This window comes from Aulonocara sp. 'chitande type north' Nkhata Bay, linkage group LG3 (assembly GCF_057382095.1).
Source record: "Aulonocara sp. 'chitande type north' Nkhata Bay isolate Kocher_YH1m ecotype deep benthic linkage group LG3, A_spYH_male_GT1.1, whole genome shotgun sequence".
NCBI classification, from domain to species: domain Eukaryota; kingdom Metazoa; phylum Chordata; class Actinopteri; order Cichliformes; family Cichlidae; genus Aulonocara; species Aulonocara sp. 'chitande type north' Nkhata Bay.
This window is the reverse complement of record NC_141346.1, coordinates 15516220-15540312: the sequence shown is the minus strand read 5'-3', so window position 1 is coordinate 15540312 and position 24093 is coordinate 15516220. Positions and strand designations below refer to the sequence as shown.

The window sequence follows — 24093 nt, the reverse complement described above, 5'->3', positions numbered from 1 at the left end:
ATCTCAATTTATGTCACTCTCCTCAATTCATTTATGCACGAGCTTCAACATAACTCCCCAGAAACATTTCCGTTGTCTTTTTTCCTATTTCCGTTGTGCTTTGTGTGCTTTTGCAGCGTTTTTCTTTTTGCAGCGTTTTTCTTTTTGCAGCATTTTTCTTTTTGCAGCTGTTTTTCTTTTTGCAAGTGTTTTTCTTTTTGCAGCATTTTTCTTTTTGCAAGTGTTTTTCTTTTTGCAGCATTTTTCTTTTTGCAAGTGTTTTTCTTTTTGCAAGTGTTTTTCTTTTTGCAGCATTTTTCTTTTTGCAATTGTTTTTCTTTTTGCAAGTGTTTTTCTTTTTGCAGCGTTTTTCTTTTTGCAGCATTTTTCTTTTTGCAAGTGTTTTCTGAAGTTGCAGTCCGTTTGGCCTCTCAGGGCCACCGTAAAATTCTAATTTATAATGATACCTGGATAATTGTAAGTTGTGACCATTTCAATTACAGTTCCTTGAATAGTTTTTATCTTAGTAGACCTAGATAACAACTCTTTGGCATTTGAGAATAACATGAACTTGGTTTTCTCTGCATTTAACAGAGAAGTTAATAAAGTCCCATTTAAGTTGAGTTAAATGGGACTGAACAACTTTTATTGCACAGAAAGTTGTCCAGCTGCAAACTACACAGTAATGAGAGCTGAAGATGTGAGTTATGGTCAAATCATCATCAAAGAGATGAAAAACAAGTCAAAGACAAAAGGTACATCTGATCTTTGTCTCCATCATATTTCAGTTCTACACACTGACCCCTTGGTTTAATCTAAATGCTAACATTAGAATGCTAACAGGCTGATGTTTAGTAAGCTTTATGTTAAACATGTTCATCATAGTAGTAGGTAACATTTCCTTGTGAGCTGTGTAAATCTGTGTATTGCTTGATTCAAAAAAATCACATTGTCTTAATGTTCTAATAAACAATCTAATTAGCTTGTGTACATACGATAAATGCATTCATTACCAGCTTTTCTGGTGAAATGCCTCAATGTTCCAGCATTGCTAAGCCAAGTCCAGACTGGTGTTTAGAAAGTCAGAGCCCTTTCTCCAACCCAAAAGCTGAGGGAACCAATAGTGTCCTCCACCTTTGGTAGTGACGTTACTGAGTAATATGTTCCACACCATTCCCAATGAGTCTGAAATCTCATTCGGGTGCACACACTAATTACCAAGATCAAATTCTTGTTAATGTATAAAAAGGTATACTCAACAAACTAAATGCCATTTGATATGATATTTTTGACTTCTTTAAACAAGCATCCTGTTTTTTATTTCAGTAAATCTAAAGCCGATGACAAGTGAGAAACTTGTGTATTTTCTTATTTGGCAGATAATAACAGCTTGTTTACTTTGTGCTCTGTGGTGAAGTGCATCAGTTTGCATTAGAATAAACATAACAGCATTGTGGTCGTCTACCTTCTTTTTCACCCAAACACCCACCAGCTTTTTCTGGTCAACTTTTTCTTGCAGCAAAGGCATGTAGTGGGGAAAAAAAACCTGTGAAAATCTGATGCTCATTTAAAAAAAATTTCAGTGCAGGATGTAACAAAAACATATTGCCATAGCTGTAGTGTTATAATACAGTATTACAGTACTACTGCAATTGATGTTGCAGAGACTAATCCAGCTGCAGCCCACTCCAGCCCACTCAGAAGTGGAAACTGAAGACATGAGTTATGGACAAATACTCATCAGATCAAAGACTCCCAGAGGTACATCTGCTATCTATTGTCAACTTTGAACAGAGCCAAGCTAGCTGTAATTCTAAGCTAAGCTAACCACATCCTGTCTCAAGGTCAGGATGTCAAGCTTTTCAGTTCTATCAGACAGCAGACTGAATTTCCTGGAACACAGCAGAAAAACTGTGCCTGCATGAGTCTGTTGGCTGTGTCAGATCTTTAGTGAGGACCTTCTGTCTGCTCCAAAATCAAGACTTAAATGTAGAAGCCTTAAGGCATTGAAATGACATGCATGAGGATATCAGGTTCACAAAATCAGTGACTTCCTTCAAATCAGTTCTAAAAACGCCAAAAACATTTTCATAGACTTGCTTGTTGTGTGGTTTCATTATATGTGATGTAACACATGCTGTCTAATTCTAGTTTTGGTCATTTGGTCTCCTGAGAGTGTTTCTGCATAAATGATTGTTACCAGACAGACATACCAAACCAACAACACTATCCAATACTACCCAGTAAACAAATACCTGAATAGTTGAAAATCTGGGTGCAGTCGTAAGAACAAGAACACCACCCTGCACTTTATAGATACTACATGTGTTGGGGGTTCCTTTTAAAAAAAAAAAAAAATATGGCTGAGTCTGAGAAACCTTCTTCAAGTTTCAGGAGAAGAAGGAGATCTTGTAAATTTCATTGATTCAAGACACATCTAAAGTGTTGGCAGTGTTTGAAGAACTTTGTCTTATTAACCTGAGCTGGTTCCCAGTAAAGTCTGAACTGGGACTGTGTGTGATGCAGAGAGGTGGAGATTGGAGGTGCTGATTGAACTACATAGCTTGTAATCATGTTTCCTGTTGTTTGAACTGTGTGTGTTTGTGTTCAGACTGTGAACCAGAGCCAGACGTCATCTACTCTTCACTGAAGTAGTCCACCAATCCAACCACTGACATCCACTGCTGGTCTCTGATTGGTCCTCCCAGCATCTCAAGAGTACAACTGCTTGTTGAAATACTTTTATATATTTTGCGCCTTTTTCTCACTGAACCTTACTCAAACGACTCAAAAAAGACATAATTTTTAAGAGAATTTTCTGCCAAGTAGGCAATGATCTTTTAAATGTGTTAATATGCTTTATTAACTTTATTGTTTTGTAAATGTTATTTATGCTCGGTGACTTATGACTGCAATCTGGTTTCTTTGGCAGATTAATAAACCTCCGTTCTTGTATAACGTTCCTGTGTGGGTATGTGGGCTTTACCAAGCTATGAGATGGAAAATATGACTTGTTTGGTTGTGGCTAACCAATGGAAATGTCTCTTCAGAGGAGAACACAAACACTAAACCACAACTGCAGGCTAGAAACAGCAGGGACATCATTGAGTGGTTTCAGTGGAGGTTGTGTCTGTTTGTCTGGTTGAGACTGACCTTATGTCCTTTGGCAATCAAAAACCAACCAGCTTTTTAAAAAATGTTTATGTTTTTTTGTTTTTTTGTTGTTGTTGTTTTGGGTTTTTTTTGCAAACTGCAAATCCAAACATTGGGATTTGTCTGCTGACAAAAAAAAAACAAATTTCTACATGTTAGACTGGACTCTGGAAAAGAATCACATATTTTCCAGCTATGCTTTATCAAAGATGTTGTGGCCTTTATGGAGGCTCACAAGGATAAAACCTGGTGGTTTCAGTGGAATATTACTATTTCAGTTTTCCTGTTTTCTAAATTGGTTTGTCACTTTTACAAACTTCAATAGTGCCCAGCTCAAAGTTGGAACCAGGAGAGATCCCAACCTGTTCAACCTATCAGAGATCTTGAATGACATTCAAGGACTTAAATTTTTGTTCCCATCTACTGGTAAAACTGGGTATTACATAAACCAAGTTTTTATACATTAAAAAAATATAAAAATGCAGACTCAACAAACAAAATGTCCTTTGATATACAGTGGCTTGCAAAAGTATTCGGCCCCCTTGAACTTTCCCACATTTTGTCACATTACAGCCACAAACATGAATTAATTTCATTGGAATTCCACGTGAAAGACCAATACAAAGTTGTGTACACGTGAGAAGTGGAACGAAAATTATACATGATTTCAAACATTTTTTTACAAATAAATAACTGGAAAGTGGGGTGTGCGTAATTATTCAGCGCCCTTTCGTCTGAGTGTAGTCAGTTGCCCACAGACATTGCCTGATGAGTGCTAATGACTAAATAGAGTGCACCTGTGTGTTATCTAATGTCAGTACAAATACAGCTGCTCTGTGACAGCCTCAGAGGTTGTCTAAGAGAATACTGGGAGCAACAACACCATGAAGTCCAAAGAACACACCAGACAGGTCAGGGATAAAGTTATTAAAGCAGGCTTAGGCTACAAAAAGATTTCCCAAGCCTTGAACATCCCATGGAGCACTGTTCAAGCAATCATTCAGAAATGGAAGGAGTATGGCACAACTGTAAACCTACCAAGACAAGGCCGTCCACCTAAACTCACAGGCCAAACAAGGAGAGCGCTGATCAGAAATGCAGCGTCGAGCCGCCTGGGGGTCTCTTCATCTGGTGGGGGGGATGGTCACATCTCGCAGGAGCTTTCTTCTCTTCAGGAACTCTCTGCGGGAGGGGGAGATACAGGAGAGGTGGAGGAAGATCTCAGCCTGGGCGTTTACCGTCTTATGTAGTCTGGAAGATGTGTGGATGGTGGGGTGGGTGCAGTTTTCTCTGTGGTGGGGTTGGGTGGACTGTCCAGGGCTCTGTGAAGCCGGAGGGCGCTACTGCACTGGGCCCCGGTCTGATGGGCCTGGGCCCCCCTTCCCTGGCGGGTCGCGGAGGGTGGGAGTGCCTACTGGGGTCAGCGGGGGAGCTGGCCCCAGGGAGGGGTTACCTGCCCCTCCCTTCCTTCCCTCCCCATCTCCAGCTGCCTCCCTCTTCCCGCTCCTCCACAACCACCCACACATGCAGGGCCTTGGAGTGGGGGTATGTCACCAGGGTGCAGAGGAGGCTACCCCCCCCCCCCCCCCCCGCCCCCCGTCCCCTTCTGGCTGCCTCTGCCTCAATTTTATCCCACAACTTAGACATTCACATTATTCACACTCTCATTACACATACATATAGGATCTTGGGGGTGGGCACAATCACGGAGTCCAATTTACCATCAGGGTGTATACCTCACCCCTGACGTCGTTGCCCACCTCTCAATTTTAAATACACTTAGTCATTGAGGGCTAGCAGGAGGGACTATGCGCTTACCTGCTGCTCCATGGCAGGTAGCTCCATGCCCTCCTGGGTTTTAATTGCACCTTAGAACACATATGCATCAACACTACAATGAGCGGGTGGAGGGAGGTTTGGAGTCTTCTCCCACCCCCATTCTCTGCGGCCTGCTGGAGCGGGAGGGCTAGGAGGAGTTGGCCGTCCGACTGCGGTCTGGGGTGTGGGGCCTCCCTGCTGCTGCGGAGTTGGGGTGGTCTGCCTCTCCCCACCGCAGGGAAAAGGGTAACACCACCTGGGTCTGGGTGCAATTCCCCCCTCCAGGGACAAGGGTACCTAGACCCGGTTTGTAGAGTACGCTTGGGGAGTGTGATTGTGTGTACAGCGTCTCTTTATGTCTGTCTCCACGTTGGTTGAGTGTGGAGTGAGTGCATATGAGAGCATGAGGGTGGGAATGGATGTTTGTGTCTGTGTGTGCCTGTATGTCTGTGTCTATATGTCAGGTTGGGTATCAGACGCCACCTCTCTGGGGACACCTCAGGCCCCCCAAGGTTTGGAGGCCTATCTCCACCCACCACCACTTCCCCTGCCGGTGGCGGACTCCCTCAGGTGTCGGTGTGTTGGTGGTTCTTTGTGTCTGGGGGTGGGCGTCCGGGTACACACCGGCTCACTCCTTGGCGGCCGCTTGTCGGGGCCTGGGGCCTGGGGCTCGCTCGGGCCCCTTTGGAGGTCACTCAGGCGCAGCTGGGGGCCGGCGGAGCTCACGGGCGCGTCACTGCAACTCCCCCTGACTTCTGCTCCGCGGCTGCTGGGCGAGCCCTCATCTGGGACTCTCCTCAGCTCTTACTGGAACAGTGGCGCGGCTGCCCCTCTGTTGGTCTTCCATGGTCTCTTGTGCTCTGGGGGCCTCTGGATGTCTGGAGTTTTGATCTCCTCCATACCCGCTTCACACCCTGGAGGACGGGGCTGTGGCCCCCCCACACTCCCTAGCAGATCATTACATGGAGAAACCTTTGGAATGCAAGCATGCTGATCCACACAGGTATGCACACATGGGTATTCACAGACGCGGACTAAAGCTTTCTTGGCTGCTACCTCAAAGCACACTGTGCGCTGTCTATCTTGCGTGCTGCACAATATCGTTTATTATTTAGTAAATATTGATATCTATGGCTAGCTAGTTTATTGTGATGGTGCTTTGTTTTCTCTATTATTATGTTGCTCTTTGTTGTTTGCTGTCTCCTCTGTTTGTTTTTTTTTGTTTGTTTGTTTTTTTTTCTCCATACAGGTGACCCAGGAGTTCTTTTTTTTTTTTTTTTTCTCTCTCTTCCCCCCCCTTCTCACCGTCTCTTCTCCCCTTTGGTTTTCTTTCTTTCTCTCCCCCTCTTTCTCTCATTCATTCCCCCTGTCCTATTTATTAAAAAAAAAAAAATGACAAAGGATGAACTGAAGCTCTGCCATCACGTAATGTCGCATACTGCTGTTTCTGATGTAATTTAAAAAAAAAAAAAAAAAAAAAAAAAATACACCCACTCACTTACATCCTGCCTCGCCTGCTGGGGGGCCACGCCTTAATGCCACGTCCACGGGAAGTCTCAAGTGTCGACCAAACATCAAATAGGCAGGCGCATAACCTGTGGAACTATGGATAGTATTATTATAAGCATGGACGAGTTCTGGCAGATTTCCTACCCACTGACTCTGTCTAACTGATTCTAGTGAGCGAAGCATGTTCAATAGGGTCTGATTGAAACGTTCTACACTACCATTCCCTGCAGGATGGTAAGGTGTCGTGCGGCTTTTAGTTATACCATAGGTATCACAGAGTTGTTTCATTAATGCAGATTCGAAATTAGACCCACGGTCGGAGTGGAGTCGGCCTGGGCAACCGAACGGCTGTATCACATACTTCCACAAAGCCTTTATTGTAGTCTCTGCTGTTTGGTTTATTGTAGGGATAGCCCAAGCGAACCGTGTAAACAGATCAGTAACCACAAGTATGTTTTGATAAGTGTCAGTGGGCCGGCCTAAGGACAGAAAATCCATGCCTACAACCTCCAAAGGGTATGAGACTGAAATAGGGTGCAGTGGAGCCCTAGGTTCTACCCTCTCCTTTTGTAGACTACAGGGGACACAACCCAGATGAAACTGACGTACCTGCGCTTCCATGTTAACCCAGTAGAACCGCTGCCGTATCCGAGAGCGGGTTCAATCTACCCCCGCATGGGCAGCAGCTTCATGGATCTTCCGCCACACCTCATGGCACCTGGAACTAGGACACACAACTTGATAACGAGTCTCCTGGGTATATTCGTCCAACACTTTACGGCACAGTATTCCGTCTTTAATAAAAAGTCTTTTTTGTTGCTGCAGGAGTCGTCGCACACCATGTGACAATGTCTGACGTTCTAACTTTGTGGGTGCGACCTGGGCTTCCAGAAGTTGCTTTACCACTTGAATATCCGGATCACGAGCTTGTGCTTCTGCCCAGTCACTCCCCTCTACCTCACAGGTCAATTCAATGGCTGCTGAAGTGACTCCACGCTCTGATCCAGCCCCCTCCGGGTGCTCTGCTGGGACAGTGGGGAATCGAGAAAGGGCATCAGCATTAATATTGCTCTTACCCGAACGATACTTGATCTCGTAGTCGAAAGAGGCCAGCTGGGCAACCCAACGTTGTTCTACTGCGCCCAAGCGAGCAGTCTGTAAATGGGCCACAGGGTTATTATCAGTATACACAACGAATCGTGCACCAGTCAGATAGTCTTTAAACTTTTCGGTAACTGCCCACTTAAGGGCTAACAGCTCCAACTTGAAGGAACTATAGTTGGCGTCATTCCGTTCCGTGTGGTGTAAGCTTCTGCTGGCGTACGCTATTACCCTTTCTTGGCCCTCTTGAACCTGGGCCAAAATGGCTCCCAGCCCGCGGCCACTGGCGTCAGTATACACTATAAAGGGAAGAGAGTAATCTGCGTATGCTAAAACAGGTGCTTGCGTTAAAGCTGCTTTGAGGGCCTCAAATGCTGTTTGACATTCTGGGGACCACTGCACTTTGCGATGGTCTGTTTTCTTGTTCACAGGGACCCCTGTCAATATTGCATTTAAAGGGCGCGCAATTTTAGCAAAGCCGGACACAAAACGTCTGTAGTAGCCAGCCAGGCCCAAAAAGGATCTGACTTGTCTGATGGTATCAGGGACCGGCCAATCCATCACTGCAGAAATCTTATCAGGGTCTGGTCTTACACCACACTTATCCACTACATGCCCCAGAAATTTCACCTCCTGTTGCAGGAACTTGCACTTGTTCGGCTGTAACTTCAACCCATGACACCACAGCCTCTGAAACACTTCATCTAGATGCTGTAAATGAGACGAAAAGTCAGGTGAATAAATGATAATGTCATCTAAGTACACCAATAAAGACTCTGCAATCTGTCCACTCAAACGGTGCTGCATCAGCCGTTGAAATGTAGCGGGTGCATTGCACAGACCAAACGGCATCCGCTCGAACTCAAACAACCCGACTGGGGTAGTAAAAGCAGTCTTTTCCCGGTCCGTCGGGTCCATTTGGACCTGCCAGTATCCGCTGGCTAAGTCCAGGGTGGAAAACCACTGCGCTCGAGTAAGGCTTGTCAATGTCTCTTCTATTCGTGGCAGAGGGAAAGCATCTTTATGTGTCACCGCATTCAATTTTCTGTAGTCCACACAGAACCTCCAGGTGCCATCTTTTTTTCTCACCAAAACAATGGGTGCATACCACGGGCTACAGCTTTCCCGGATAACTCCCTTTTCCATCATATCTGCCAAGAGACTCCTCATTTCTTTATACATTGCAGGGGGCAAAGGACGATACCTCTCTCTAATGGGAGCTGCATCACCTGTGGGGATACAATGATGCACCAGGTCAGTCCTCCCAAAATCTTCGTCATCTTTAGAGAACACCTTCTCCCATTTAAGCAATAAAGCACGTAGCTCGCCCTGTTGCAGTTCAGACAGATCAGGTCTTTCAATCAGTTTACTCATCTCCTCAGGTAATCTCTCCTCCTCCGTGGGGGCGCCACTGTCGACCAGAGCCACCTCCACCACACCATCTGTCCCAAGGGACAGGCTCAGGTCCTGTGAGCCATGTACGTCGGCCTCATCCACGCAGGATAGCTTTCCCAGTTTCTGGTAGCGACCTATAAAAAGAGGATAGGGGTGCGGGTTACAAATCCTCACTGGCACTCTCCCGGCCCTTACCATGACAAGGGTTCTCGCCACCCCCACATCAGGGGTTTCAGGCAGTGCCTCCACCAGGGCACAATAATCCGTTCCTTGCGGACCCGTCTGAGCCCGGCCCCACACCATTATTTCACTCCTTGGGGGAACTGTAATTTTGCGTCGGCCAGCTAGCCATACATACCCCACCATTCCGTCCTCCACTCTATTTGCTTCTATCCCTCTGCATGTTGCGAAGTCAGTCCTCCAGGCCTGTTGATTCGTTAATTGCTGTGGGACAGGAGCAGTCTTTTCCGGCCACTTAAATACATTCCAACAGGCAGTCACAACATTCATACCAACAATCAGTGGGTGCGTGCAATGGTCATCTTTTACCACCACAACCCCGCGTCCAGGAACCTTAACACCTTCTATTTCCATGTCCAGGACAGCATAGGTGGTATAGGGAATTTCCAGACCATTGGCGGCTCTCAGCTTAAAGGCGGTTGGAGTTTTCTCAAGCTTAGCCTGGGAAAAATGCTCATTAAACAAACTCTCCTGTATCAAAGTCACTTGTGATCCTGTATCTAACAAGCCTTGAAGCCCCGAAGATCACTGTTGGACACTGCCCAATAAATGTTTCTGTGGCCCTTAATTCCTTAGGTGAACCAAAAGTCCCCGCCCCTCGGACCTCAGCAGCAGGGTCATCTAGTTTAAACTTGGCTGGGAAGACATGGAGGTCTGGCAAACCTAGCTATATGTCCTGCTTGTTTACACCCCTGACAGATAGGCCGACCTTGTGCATCCCAGCTAGCATTTGATTGTCGCGGTCTTCTCCTAAACTGAGGTGCAGGCGGAAGAGTAGCTACAGCTGGCTGAGTGGAGCCTCTAATTTCTCTTACTAGCTCTTGTGCCAATCCCTTCATTTGTGCCTTGACATCCTCCAGTATCTCCTGCTTCAACACCTGTACATGTTCTGAGTCAAGCAGCAGTGCCTCCTGGCGTATGGCAGCAAAATCTTGATCTGGGTTACGCCACGCATAGACCTTCAGTGCCTCACTTACAGGGCCCTCCCGCAATCCTAGCAACAATTGATCTTGCAGGGCTGCATCAGAGGGAACATTATCTGGATCATGCTTTCGCAACCTACAGTATAATTCTCTCAACCGCAAAATAAATGAAGATGTGCTTTCCCTTGGCGGCTCCACTGCTCTGTCCGTTTGGGGGAAGATTTCCCTCGTTTAAAAAAACACTGTGGAAATAAAATCACCTTTGCTCCATTACATAATCATGTGGAAGAAGCTGCTCTGGTCAGATGAGACCAAAATGGAACTTTTTGGCCAAAATGCAAAATGCTATGTCTGGCGGAAAACTAACACTGCACATCACTCTGAACACACCATCCCCACTGTCAAATATGGTGGTGGCAGCATCATGCTCTGGGGGTGCTTCTCTTCAGCAGGGACAGGGAAGCTGGTCAGAGTTGATGGGAAGATGGATGGAGCCAAATACAGGGCAATCTTGGAAGAAAACCTCTTGGAGTCTGCAAAAGACTTGAGACTAGGGCGGAGGTTCACCTTCCAGCAGGACAACGACCCTAAACATAACAGGGCAACAATGGAATGGTTTAAAACAAAACATTTCCATGTGTTAGAATGGCCCAGTCAAAGTCCAGATCTAAATCCAATCGAGAATCTGTGGCAAGATCTGAAAACTGCTGTTCACAAACGCTGTCCATCTAATCTGACTGAGCTGGAGCTGTTTTGCAAAGAAGAATGGGCAAAGATTTCAGGCTCTAGATGTGCAAAGCTGGTAGAGACATACCCTAAAAGACTGGCAGCTGTAATTGCAGCAAAAGGTGGTTCTATAAAGTATTGACTTAGGGGGCTGAATAATTATGCACACCCCACTTTTCAGTTATTTATTTGTAAAAAATGTTTGGAATCATGTATGATTTTTGTTCCACTTCTCACGTGTACACCACTTTGTGTTGGTCTTTCATGCGGAATTCCAATAAAATTGATTCATGTTTGTGGCTGTAATGTGACAAAATGTGGAAAAGTTCAAAAGTTCAGCTCACACTTTTGCAAGCCACTGTATTTTATTCGATTATATATATATATAGTATTTTATTTTATTCTATTCTATTGTGTACAGTATCTTATGGATATATTATTCCAGTGTTTTTTCTCAAATTTTTCTATGCAACTTGGCACTGTCCACTGCTGTAACAAAACAAATTTCTTATGCGTGGGACTAATAAAGGTTATCTTATCTTATCAGTACCATTCAGTACAGAGAGTTGGGGAATGACTGCAATCACAGCATTATAAGATGGTGAAAGAGGTGTGTTATGGGTTACCGATGATACATAAACAGGGTCTACGTTTAAGACCAATTGTGTGGATGATCAGCTTGGTCACTGATAAAACCTTGACGTTTCTGTCTTCTGTCCACAACCCATTTGTGAGCAGCTCCAAGATAAGATAAGATAAGATAACTCTTTATTGTCATTGCACAGTCATACATAGTACAGTAGTACAATGAAATTGGAAAACTGTCCTGCGTCGGCACTACATATAACACAACATGACACGATATGACACATCACAACGCAGCAAACAACACAACACAGTATATTAACTTAGTATAAAAAGAAGAATACGTGTATGTGTATTGCACACTATTATTATTGCACATTAATTATTATTGCACCTTGTTATAAATATAAATATTATTATTGTTATTGTTTTAAACATTGTTACCTCCCCCCTAAAAAGGTCCAGGGAGGTAGCCAGTCAGGTCAGCTATTTACATTGATCAGGGCTATTGCCCTGTTGTAAAAGCTGTCCTTGAGTCTATTTGTTCGGGACCTCAGCAGCCTGAACCTCCTGCCAGACGGCAGCAGCTTAAACACCCGGTGTCCTGGGTGTGTGCAGTCCCGTAAACACCACATCCAGAACACTTTGGATTTTGTTGAGAAGGTAAGAGATGTCATTATTGAACAGGTGAAACAATGGTTTCACCTGTTCATTAATACAGGGTGGGCCATTTATATGGATACACCATAATAACATGGAAATGGTTGGTGATATTAAAGTCCTGTTTAGGGTCAAAAGACCCAGGGCCATGACAGATGACTGTAATCTCCCATGAGTAAAACACCATCAAAAAGCCATAGCATGGGAGGCGTTTGGAAAAGTGACAAGGGAGCACTGAATAGAGGGGCAAATATGTTTCCAGAGCCTGTGGCTCAGGGGGTTGGGAAGCGTATCTGTAACCGGAAGGTCGCGGTTCGATCCCCGTCGTTGTGTCCTTGGACAAGACACTTTACCCTACCGCCTACTAGTGTTGGCTATCGATGGCGCGATATGGCAGCCTTGCTTCTGTCAGTCTGCCCCTGGGCAGCTGTGGCTACAACTGTAGCTTGCCTCCACCAGTGTGTGAATGTGAGAGTGAATGAATAGTGGCATTGTAAAGCGCTTTGGGTGCCTTGAAAAGCGCTATATAAATCCAATCCATTATTATAGAAGAGGGGCCTGAAAACTGAAGGCTCTGCCTCCCATTCTACTTTTAAATACTCTAGGAACAACAAGTAGGCCTGCAGAGCGAGAGCGAAGTGCTCTAATAGGGTGATATGGTACTACAAGGTCATTAAGATAAGATGGGGCCTGATTATTTAAGACCTTGTGTGGCGAGGCGTAGTCGGCGGTGCCGTGCGGACGCACCTGCACGGCATCCGCAATCACGCCCGCCTGGATAAATCTGCTCTCTCTTTCTAGTCCCTGTCAGTACTCTTGCTGTAGCATTTTGGATTAATTAAAGGCTTTTGTGCGCCACCAGTGTGAAGACTGCGGGTCCAGACCGAGCGTCACCTGGATAGAAAGGCAAACCTGGTGATGCTGCTCCAAGCCTGGTCAGCATCGCCGCTGCCCCCGCCGGTGTATCCTGACAGTGGGGAAGAGGTGGAGGAGCCACGTGGGGCATCTCGGGAGCCGGAGGTGGTGGACGAGGCGCGAGGGGGTCCGCACCTGCTGGAAGAGGGAGAACAGCCGGGTGAAGGGTTGTTCCTGCTGGGAGCGGTGGAGGAGCCGCTCCAACCGGAGGCGGCAGATGAGGCGCGCGAGGGTCTGCGCCGGCCGGAGGAAGAGGAGCCGCGCGCAGAAGCGGCAGTGACAGAGGATGTGAACAAGGGTTCTGTCCAGCCGGGAGCTGGAGCAGCTGCTCCAGCCGGAGGCGATGGAGGAGCCGCGCGGGGAGATAGAGGTCCCCGTGTCAGGGGGTCCCGCGCGACTTGGGGCTGAGAGCGAGAACCAGCTGTTCCCACACAATGGACGCCAGTCCAGCCGCCAGTGAGTGGGGGCTCACGACCGTGCAGGGCCATGCCGGCCACCGCTGGAGGCGTGGACAGCCCCCGGAATGGACAGGGCCCTGTCGCCAGGTTGGAAGCCGGTTGGGGGGAGTAGGTTCAGCCGGATGGCTCCCCGGCCTCAATCGGGCAATGGCGGTGTGTGGCGAGGCGTAGTCGGCGGTGCCGTGCAGGTGAGTTTCACTGCACTCTGTCCTTTCTGCGTGTGATATGTTCATGTGACTGAATTAAAGACAAATGACTTTGTACACAAAAAGTGGACAATAAAGTTGTTTTGAATATTGTGGGTGTTTTCCGTGGTGTTCAGGTGCCTTCACTGCTCCTCCTTCTTTCCTCCACTCTTCATACACCTGAAGCTTTTCACATCAGATCATTTGTTGCTGTCTTTGTTAAATTAGTCCAACACGTCACTAAAAGTGCTCCGAACGACCATCTGTTCCTGATTCTATCAAATATGACGTGCAACAGAGAGGATATTACACCCGCACTGAGGTTGAGAGAGGTGAAGCACATGATCCTGTTATTTATTTTAAATATTTATATTGTAATCGCTTTTTTTCAGTTTAGTTTCATCTGAGCAGCACATTTATTTAGCATTTAAATAAAAACTGCTTTATGTTTGAGACAACACCACATCCATATACATCTAGAGACATTTCACTGTCAGGCTGTTAGCTAACCATTTGTGTTGCACTCAAATGCTGCAGTAGGAGTAGGAGGGAAAGGGTGAGCAGGTATAAAAGTGAGGTGAAGAAGAGATTCAGGCTTCTTCCCTTTTGTCTTCTGTGAGATGATTTTTGGCTTTTTATCTGCTCATTGTTGCCATGTTAGATGGATCATTCAGAAGGATGTTGATTGACATCATACGTCCACTGGATGCTGCTGTTCTGTTGGGTGATTATCATCAACACAGAACTCGGGGATTAGAGCATATTTAGACCTGGCTATGCTCATCCTTCCTCCAACCTCTCCTCATCAAAGATAGAAGCAAACTCAGCTCACAGTAGGTTAGTTAGAAAGTAGAGTTCAGGTGATTTGGGTATTATTTTTTTTAATTAACTACAATTTTAAGAAATTGTAATTAGTTTTGGTGTAAATAGCTCAGGTTCCTCCAGCCTTTTAAAGTAACAGTTATATCATATTTGATTTGATTTCAGACAAAATGAGTCATTATATCATTAAAACTAAACAACAAAGACAAAATATACAGACACTTGTTCCGAAGTTTATAAAACCTTGACACATACTTTGTGCCACCACAACTGTCAAGAACTGGCAAAGCTTTTACTGTTGAACGTTGTTACGTCCCTCTGCAGCCCCTAATCATCTCAATGTGTTCAGCTGGTGCTAATTGGCCACACCTAGTCAGGTGTGGATAAAAGCATACCTGAGGCAAGCTTCCCGGGAAGCTCACTTGTCTTTGCCTTGGTGGCACCAGCCATTTTAGCCAACCTGGTATTCCATTTTAAGATAAAACTTCTTCTCACTAACACTCTGGTATTCATCTTTGTTTGGTTTTTTTTTTGGTTTTTTTTTTTTATGTTGCGGCTTTTGAGCCGGGTCGTAACAACGTCTCGATTTATTCAAACGGCACATAAATTTGTACTTAGTTCTTCAGTAAGGCACGAAAAGTTGGGACATTACTCATGAAAAAACATTTGACTTGCAGATGTCCGTCTTGGAAGTTTAAGGAAAATTCCTCCTCAGTTGTAGCGATCACAATAAAACTCTTTTTAGGGTTAAAAGCAATATCATACTGGGCACCATAACTAGCACTAACTGCAAGTATCTGCTGCAAACCAGCACTGAAAGGAGACAAAATTGCCAAATCCTCAATGTACATTTGATGATAAACAAGAAGATTCCCCAGCATACACCCAGTTTGACATTCATTTAACTTGACAGCTGCTGATAATTGGTCTAAACCACCAGCTTTATTTGGAGGTATTCTCTTAATGGCAAGTTGTACTTTTCAGGTTGAATAGTCACGCCATTATTGAAACCAATATCAGATAAACTAAATATTTCACTCTTTACACAGTTAAGAATTTTGCTGTAATATTTTCTCCATATTTCAGCAACATTCTTCTTGTCAATAACTCCATCAATAGTTGATGACAATAACACCTTACTACTGTAAGTAAACTTTATTTCTTCCAAACTCATACACCTTATTGTGCTGAAATTTTGTTGCCATAGAATTTGCCCTCAGTATCTGCTCATTACTTTTAATGAAATGGACAGTGTTCTTAAATTTAGCCATAACAGCTGCGACTGATCAGATTTGACCTGCAGGGCTACTCAGGCTTTTTCATATCAGGGCGAGCAGAAAAGACACTTGGACATTAAAGCACCCACATAAACTCCATCTGACCTCTGTGTTATCTCCTGTAAGACTCAGAGGACCAGAGATGAGGACTTTTCTTTTTATGAGAGAGCCTAACCAGACTTCCATCAGGATGCTGGGCCTGCAGATCTACAACAACAAACATCAGTCAGTTTGTCAAAGCTCCAGAAGTATGAGGAAATACAGTGTCATCAGTTCCCGTCACTCCTTCACAAACAAATATCATGCACGTGTTTTCTGTACTCACATAACTGGACTTTGACTTTTTGCCCAAGGCTAATTGTACCATTTAGATCCAAAGTTTAAAGTGTTCACAGGATGCAGTGACAGCCTGATAACTGTGTTGTTAAAATGGTCTGTTATATAGACCTGTCTGGAGCCCTTAAAGAAGGATCAGTCACAAGGACTTTTTCCTATAAGCTGGATACATTTAATCTTAATGGACATTGAATATTACTAAAACTTTGATATGAAGCATTGCAAGGTTGGGGTGAGGTTGTTTTAACAATCTGGGTCGAGGTACAGATGGAAACCATCAGAGCATTTTCTACATGTTACAAACTGTTGTTCTGCACTGTCATCCAGCTTTTATATGTAAGGACAGGAAAGACATTGTGGACAAAACAGGACACCCCCCCATAATCTTTAGTTACAATATTATAGTTAGTTAAATGGTCTGATTGTTCAAATATGTATTTTCTTTGATTGTGGTAAAATAATGTGTGCCCCAGTCTCCAAAAATGACATAGTGCAGGAAGCGTAGTTATTCCTCCGTTACACCACAAGAGGGAGTATCCCCTAAAATGAGCAGCTCTAGCGGGAGTAAATAAGCCCAGCCACTACCCATAAGGCAGTGCGCCTATAAGAGTTGTGTGAGACTGCAAAAGTGTGTAACGTTGTGCTATGTCAATGTATATATTTGCAAGTAAGCAGATATCCATCCATTTTCATCCGCTTTATCCGAGGCCGGGTCGCGGGGGCAGCAGCCTAAGCAAAGAGGCCCAGACCTCCCTCTCCCCAGCCACCTCCTCCAGCTTATCCGGGGGAATACCAAGGCGTTCCCAGGCTAGCCGAGAGATATAATCTCTCCAGCGTGTCCTGGGTCTGCCCCGGGGCCTCCTCCCGGTGGGACATGCCTGGAACACCTCACCCAGGAGGCGCCCAGGGGGCATCCTTGTCAGATGCCCGAACCACCTCAGCTGACTCCTTTCGATGTGGAGCAGCAGCGGCTCTACTCTGAGCCCCTCCCGGATGGCCGAACTTCTCACCCTATCTCTAAGGGAGAGGCCAGCCACCCTTCGGAGGAAGCTCATTTCTGCCGCTTGTATCCGCGATCTCGTTCTTTCGGTCACTACCCACAGCTCGTGGCCATAGGTGAGGGTAGGGACGTAGATCGACCGGTAAATTGAGAGCTTTGCTTTTACACTCAGCTCCCTCTTCACAACGACGGACCGGTGCAGCGTCCGCATTACTGCAGCTGCAGCCCCAATCCGTCTGTCGATCTCCGGCTCCCTTCTCCCATCACTCGCGAACAAGACCCCGAGATACTTGAACTCCTCCACTTGGGGCAGGAACTCATCCCCGACCCGGAGTGGGCACTCCACCCTTTTCCGGCTGAGAACCATGGCCTCAGATTTGGAGGTGCTGATCCTCATTCCCGCTGCTTCACACTCGGCTGCGAACCGCTCCAGTGCGAGCTGGAGGCCCTCACCCGATGAAGCCAACAGAACCACATCATCCGCAAAAATCAGAGATGAGATTCTGAGGCCACCAAAGCGAAAGCCCTCCGCCACTTGGCTGCGCCTAGAAATCCTGTCCATAAAAATTATGAACAGAACCGGAGACAAAGGGCAGCCCTGGCGGAGCCCATCACCCACCGGGAACGAGTCCGACTTATTGCCGGCAATGCGAACCAAGCTCTTGCAACGGTTGTATAGGGATCGAATGGCCCGTAGCAATGGGCCAGACACCCCATACTCCCGCAACACCTCCCACAGGACACCCCGAGGGACACGGTCGAATGCCTTCTCCAAGTCCACAAAACACATGTAGACTGGTTGGGCAAACTCCCATGCACCCTCGAGTATCCTCGAGAGGATGAAGAGCTGGTCCAGTGTTCCGCGACCAGGACGAAAACCGCATTGTTCCTCCTATATCCGAGGTTCGACTAGCGGACGAACTCTCCTTTCCAGCACCCTGGCATAGACTTTCCCAGGGAGGCTGAGGAGTGTGATCCCCCTGTAATTGGAACACACCCTCCGGTCCCCCTTCTTAAAGATGGGGACCACCACCCCGGTCTGCCATTCCACAGGTACGGCCCCTGATCTCCACGCAACATTGCAAAGGCGTGTCAACCAGGACAGCCCTACAACGTCCAGAGCCTTCAGGAACTCGGGGCGGACCTCATCAACACCAGGGGCTCTGCCACCAAGGAGTTGTTTAACTGCCTCAGTGACCTCGCCCCCGGAAATTGGCGGGTCATTCCCCTCATCCCCAGACTCTGCTTCCTCCTCGGAAGACGTGTCAGTGGGATTAAGGAGGTCCTCGAAGTATTCCTTCCACCGCCTGACAATTTTCTCAGTCGACGTCAACAGCGCTCCGCCAGCACTATACACAGTGCAGGTAGAGCACCGCTTTCCCCTCCTGAGATGCCTGACGGTTTGCCAGAATCTCTTCGAGGCAGTCCGAAAGTCTTTTTCCATGGCCTCTCCGAACTCCTCCCACACCCGAGTTTTTGCTTCAGCCACTGCCCGAGCCGCATTCCGCTTGGCCTGTCGATACCTGTCGGCTGCCTCCGGAGTCCCACAGGCTAACCAAGCCTGATAGGACTCCTTCTTCAGCCTGGTGGCTCCCTTCACCTCTGGTGACCACCATTTGGTTCGGGGATTACCACCACGGCAGGCACCAACCACCCTGCGGCCGCAGCTCAATGCAGCAGCTTCGGCAATGGAGACGCTGAACATGGTCCATTCGGACTCGATGTCCCCAGTCTCCCTCGGAATGCTGTCGAAGCTCTGCCGGAGGTGTGCGTTGAAGATCTCGCGGACTGGGGCCTCTGCTAGACGTTCCCAGCACACCCTCACTACGCGTTTAGGTGCACCAGGTCTGTCCAGTGTCCTCCCCCGCCACCTGATCCAACTCACCACCAGGTGGTGATCAGTTGACAGCTCAGCCCCTCTCTTTACCCGAGTGTCCAGAACATATGGTCGCAGGTCTGGTGATACGATTACAAAATCGATCATCGACCTACGGCCTAGAGCATCCTGGTGCCACGTGCACTTATGGACACTCTTATGTTCGAACAGGGTGTTCGTTATGGCCAAACTGTGATTAGCACAGAAGTCCAATAACAAAGCACCGCTCGGGTTCAGATCAGGGAGGCCGTTCCTCCCAATCACGCCCCTCCAGGTCTCGCTGTCGTTACCCACGTGAGCATTGAAGTCTCCCAGCAGGACAACAGAATCTCCAGGTGGAGCACCTTCCAGCACCCCCCCCCCCCCCCAGGGACTCTAAGAAGGCTGGGTACTCTGAACTGCCACTCGGCGCATAAGCACAGATGACAGGGAACAAACCCTCTCGTCCACCGGGAAAAACCCCAACGAACCGGCAGCAAGCCGAGGGGATATTAGAATACCCACCCCAGCCCGCCGCCTCTCACCAGGGGCAACTCCAGACTGAGACAGAGTCCAGCCCCTCTCCAGGAGACTGGTTCCAGAGCCCAAGCCATGCGTAGAGGTGAGCCCGACTATATCTAGCCGGTACCTCTCAACCTCACGCACTAACTCAGGCTCCTTCCCCACCAGAGAGGTGACATTCCATGTCCCTATTGCCAGTCTTGGCAGCTGGGGGTCAGTCCGCCAGGGCCTCCACTCCTGGCCACCACCCGACACACAGATAAGCAGATACAAGATGGTAAATAACTTAAAATGTATCTACAGAGGTGTTGTGAATTTTAGCACTACGGTTAGCATTTACAGGATATTGTTTTTGATGATATTATACAAAGGACCCTGTTTCTGCAATGCCCTTTGTTTGAACTTCATCTCCTCTTGCTGTGACCCCACGGCAACTTCCTTTGGCCTGCTGGTCTGGAAAATCCAACAGTTCATCTATATGTAAAGAAGGCACTTAAACTGGAACAGGCATAGCTGCGTTGATCCTGCCGTGGTACAATAGGACAGTGCATTCCTCGAGTGCACATCAAGTTTGCAGCCTGCTAAAGATCACACACCATTGATTATGTGCCTTTAGGTATATATGGTTAAACATTTCCTAATGCAAATAACTACATGTAGTATTCTACCATGTGCAAACTTATATCACTAAAGGATTCTAAATGTCTAGTGTTTAATGGACCTGTCAAAAGATATGTTGAGATTATAGAAGGCCCCTTTCAGAGCTAGGGGGAACTTCCTTATATGGTTGAAACTTGTTGACACACGAACCCTTCTGCCTATAAAAACCCTGCACAAAAGAATAAACTTTGAGTTGATTTTGGGAAAGCAACCTGAAGCAGTCTCTGTATCATTTTGTTCTCCCAGGCTACTCCCGGCGCTGTAACTAACCCGCTGAACGGCATACCTGAGCTTACTTTGAATAATTAATCTTATACAAAACTCTGCTTATCGCTGCCCACGTCTCGAAGGAAACTCGATCCACGGATGACCCGAAAGGAGAGATTTCTTTCAAGATGAGTCCACGGGGTTGCAGAGAATGTGGGAAAGTTGGCCGTTAATCCCCACTATGTGTCATTAGTGTATAAGTTATTGGTCGCGATGTGAATTAGCCGTGATGCTAACGATTAGCAGCTAGATCTGATTCATTAGTTTGTGCGGAAACCTCGTGGCACTTTTGTGGATTTATACCTTGTGGATCACACTATCTTTTGTTTATGTTTATTTCATTGTTGCACTGTAAGAAATATTAGTGATTTGAGTTTAAAGACTACCCATAAGGCAGTGCGCCTATAAGAGTTGTGTGAGACTGCAAAAGTGTGTAACGTTGTGCTATGTCAATGTATATATTTGCAGATGCAGTAAAGGCGAACTCACAAAGCCACACTGGTTTCAATTCATTTTAATCCAAGTGTGCAACATATATAAAGTACAGTGAGCGGTTTCCTTCAGTGTCTGAGTGTAATCGGCTTCACTTTAAGATCTAAGAAATGGTTCAACACAATAAAATCTTGTTATCATGTAGTTGAAGATGAAACGGACTGTTTCTCTCTCACATAGTAAACAGTAGATCATTGCTGTAGATGAGATGGTGAATTTCAAATGTTTGTGTTTGTTTGCAAACACTCTTGGCAAGAATGTAGAATTGTGTCAATATTCTGGTATATTATGTACAGTGTTGGGTGTAACGCGTTACTAAGTAATGCGTTACTGTATTTAAATTACTTTTCCACTGAAAAAGTAGAGTAACTAATTACTGTTCATTTTTAGGTAGTTTAAATACAGTTACTTACAATGTACTTGCGTTACATTGTAAAATAACTAAACTCACTGAAAATCATTATTTAATTTCAATAATTTATCTTCTAAAGGTAAAAATAAACTCTGCTGCTTTAACATCGCTGTAGTGCAGGTGCACGTCTTTTGGCGCCAGTTTGCCGCATAGTCGTATTCTACAGCGGAAGATGTCAGACTCGGCTGAAGCGGGGGCCTGTTTTATGAAAGGGAAATATTCCTGTCACTTCACTTTTCTAAAACAAGCAGACAAGAACATTACGGTAATATGTAAGCTATGTCCTGGGGAGAAAAAATTATCGGCCGCTGTCAATAGCACGAGTAATCTACTGAAGCGCCTGACACGGCAGCACAAACAAAGCCTTCTGAGTGAGCCATCTTCATCATCCATGGATAACACCATGGCAACTCCTGCTAAGCAGACGAAACTTGATTTCACTTCAGCAACACAGAAAGTGTCTGAAGGTGAGCTTAAGAAAATGATTGCAGGCTACGTTGTGGAAGAGATGCTACCGCTGCGTACTGTAGAGTCTCCGTCTTTTAGGTGCATATTAAACAAAATACCTGTGTGTGGCAAAAAAGCAGCACTGCATGATCGAAAAACGTTTTCTACTTACTTAGCTAAGTCTTATGCTGACATGGAAAAGGAGCTTAAAGAGACATTCAAGAGTTTGGAATATATTTCCACGACTGACATTTGGACCAGCCATAACAAAAGTTTTCTCGGAATGACGGCACACTGGATTGATCCTTCTACTTTTGTACGAGGACATGCAGCACTAGCATGTAAAAGAGTTCGAGGGAGACACACATATGATGTCATCGGCAATGAAATCGAGCAAGTACATTCGGCTTATGGACTGAACTCTAAAGTGACAGCCACCGTGACAGACAACGGGTCCAATTTTATCAAAGCTTTTAGAATGTTCCAAAAATCCGACTCTGATGAGGAATCGAAAGAAGATGAAGAGGTGACATTTACTGATGTTGAGCAGACCCTCTCCACAGAATCTGAAGGACAGTTTTCTCTCCCTCCACACTTAAGGTGTGCATCTTACACACTGAACTTAATTTTTCATGATGTTGAGAAATGGCTTCAAGAAAATGAGGAAAAATTCATCTACAGAAGTGCAACTTCAAAGTGTTCTGCAATGTGGACAAAAGCAAACCGTTCTTCTGTTGCTTCTGAGTTGCTAGACAATTTTTTCAAGAAAAAACTCATAGTACCTGTTTCAACACGATGGAATTCATTTCACGACGCTCTGTCCAGGATCACTGACATTCCCCTCGCTGAATTAAATACTGTCTGCACTCAGTTTGGAATCGAATGCTTCACTGATCGGGAGTATCTGTTCCTAAAGGAGTATTGTATCGCGTTGAAGCCACTCACTGTTGCACTAGACATATTGCAAGGAGAAGAGAACTGTTATTTTGGAATCCTTCTTCCAACTCTGGAGATTCTAATGTCCAGGACGCTGGCACTGCAGGACGAGCTTAAGCTGACAGCATCCCTCCCTGATATCATTGTTAAGGTAATCTATATATAGCCTTACCCTAAAATGAATTTTTGTTTTATTTATCATGCTCTTATGTGAAGTGTCTGATGTATTTTTTTTCTCATAGGCGATCAAGGTGCGCTTTTCCTCAATGATGGACAATAAAGAAGCTCTCCTGGCTGCAGTCACTTTGCCTAAATTTAAGTTACGCTGGATCAGAGAAGAAGAGAAAAAAGGCATGGTTAGGGCAATGCTTACTACAGAGTGCCATGGGTTGTCTCTTGAAGACCAACAACCTGCTCAAGATCACAAGAATCCTGCTAACTCCACTGATGACTTTTTTTCATTTGAGGAGGACGACTGTACCTACTCTGCTGAAACAAAGGTGATGGAATATTTGAAATCTACTGGGTCTGAGCTGGGTGTTCTTAGCCAGTTTCCCAGGATTAAGGCCATTTCACTGAGGTACAACACAGCCACACCATCAAGCGCAGCCTCGGCAATCTTGTGCACCCAGAAGGAACAGACTGTCAAGTGAACGCTTTGAGAGACTTACATTAATGAGATACAACAACTTTTTCAAAAACAACACAGCTAAGTAGTACAAAAAATGTTTTGGAAAACATGAATGCATACAGCATGCAGGAAATATTGTGCTCATTGGTTTGAGGAAGTTTCAGAGGAATTCTGTTATTTAACCAAAGTTCAGAGTTAACTTCACTTTGTTGAATCAAATGACATGACATGACATACATTATGTATGAATATGTTACTCATTGCTTTGAAAATGTAAAAATTTTAATGTTTACTGCGTGAAATATGTCATGTTTAACATTTCTTAAGTTAAGCTTTTTTGTTATTCAGATATGTTGCAGAAAAATATATTTGTTATTCTGGAATTGTGTTTCTTAGCTAACGAAAGTTACATTCCTTACTAAAAATGTAATTATTAAAGAATGTTTTTTATAGAATGTAATAAAGATGATTCAGGAAGCAAAAAGGCTAAACTATTTCATGTTGACTCTTATTTTTTTGAAAATTATTTATTATTTAAAGAGTTTAATTGTGTGGATGCTTTAAGCATCCACACTATTGAGTTCCTGTTTCTCTTTATTGTGTGGATGCCCTCAATGGGCATCCACACAATAAAGTGCAAGAATTATGCTTCTATCCCACCTAGTTTTTGAGTTACACGACGTTTTGTAACTCCAAAAAAACGGCGTTTTTCACCTCTCACTGCGATCAAATTCTGACTGCTGATCACCCTGTTTTTTAAGGCACCCCGCCCCCTTTCCAGGTGGCGCG

General features: G+C 45.5%; 1 protein-coding gene and 1 pseudogene across 1 annotated transcript; one reads left to right on the top strand and one right to left on the bottom strand.

Annotated features, from left to right (window-relative positions):
• Positions 1-8581: 8581 nt before the first annotated feature.
• On the bottom strand, positions 8582-13492 carry LOC147334152 (uncharacterized; annotated as a pseudogene).
• An 8306-nt stretch (positions 13493-21798) lies between these two features.
• Positions 21799-23326, top strand: LOC147334151 (uncharacterized). The gene is made up of 2 exons (XM_086285881.1): positions 21799-22824; positions 22916-23326. The coding sequence occupies exons 1-2, from the start codon at positions 21799-21801 to the stop codon at positions 23324-23326; spliced, it is 1437 nt and encodes a 478-aa protein (XP_086142007.1).
• Positions 23327-24093: the final 767 nt, after the last annotated feature.

Bases quoted from the DNA above. Each gene is read 5' to 3' on its own strand.
- LOC147334151 (XM_086285881.1), top strand. From the start codon at position 21,799: ATGCTACCGCTGCGTACTGTAGAGTCTCCGTCTTTTAGGTGCATATTA. The intron at 22,825-22,915 runs GTAATCTATATA...TTTTTCTCATAG, and splicing joins TCCCTGATATCATTGTTAAG to GCGATCAAGGTGCGCTTTTC.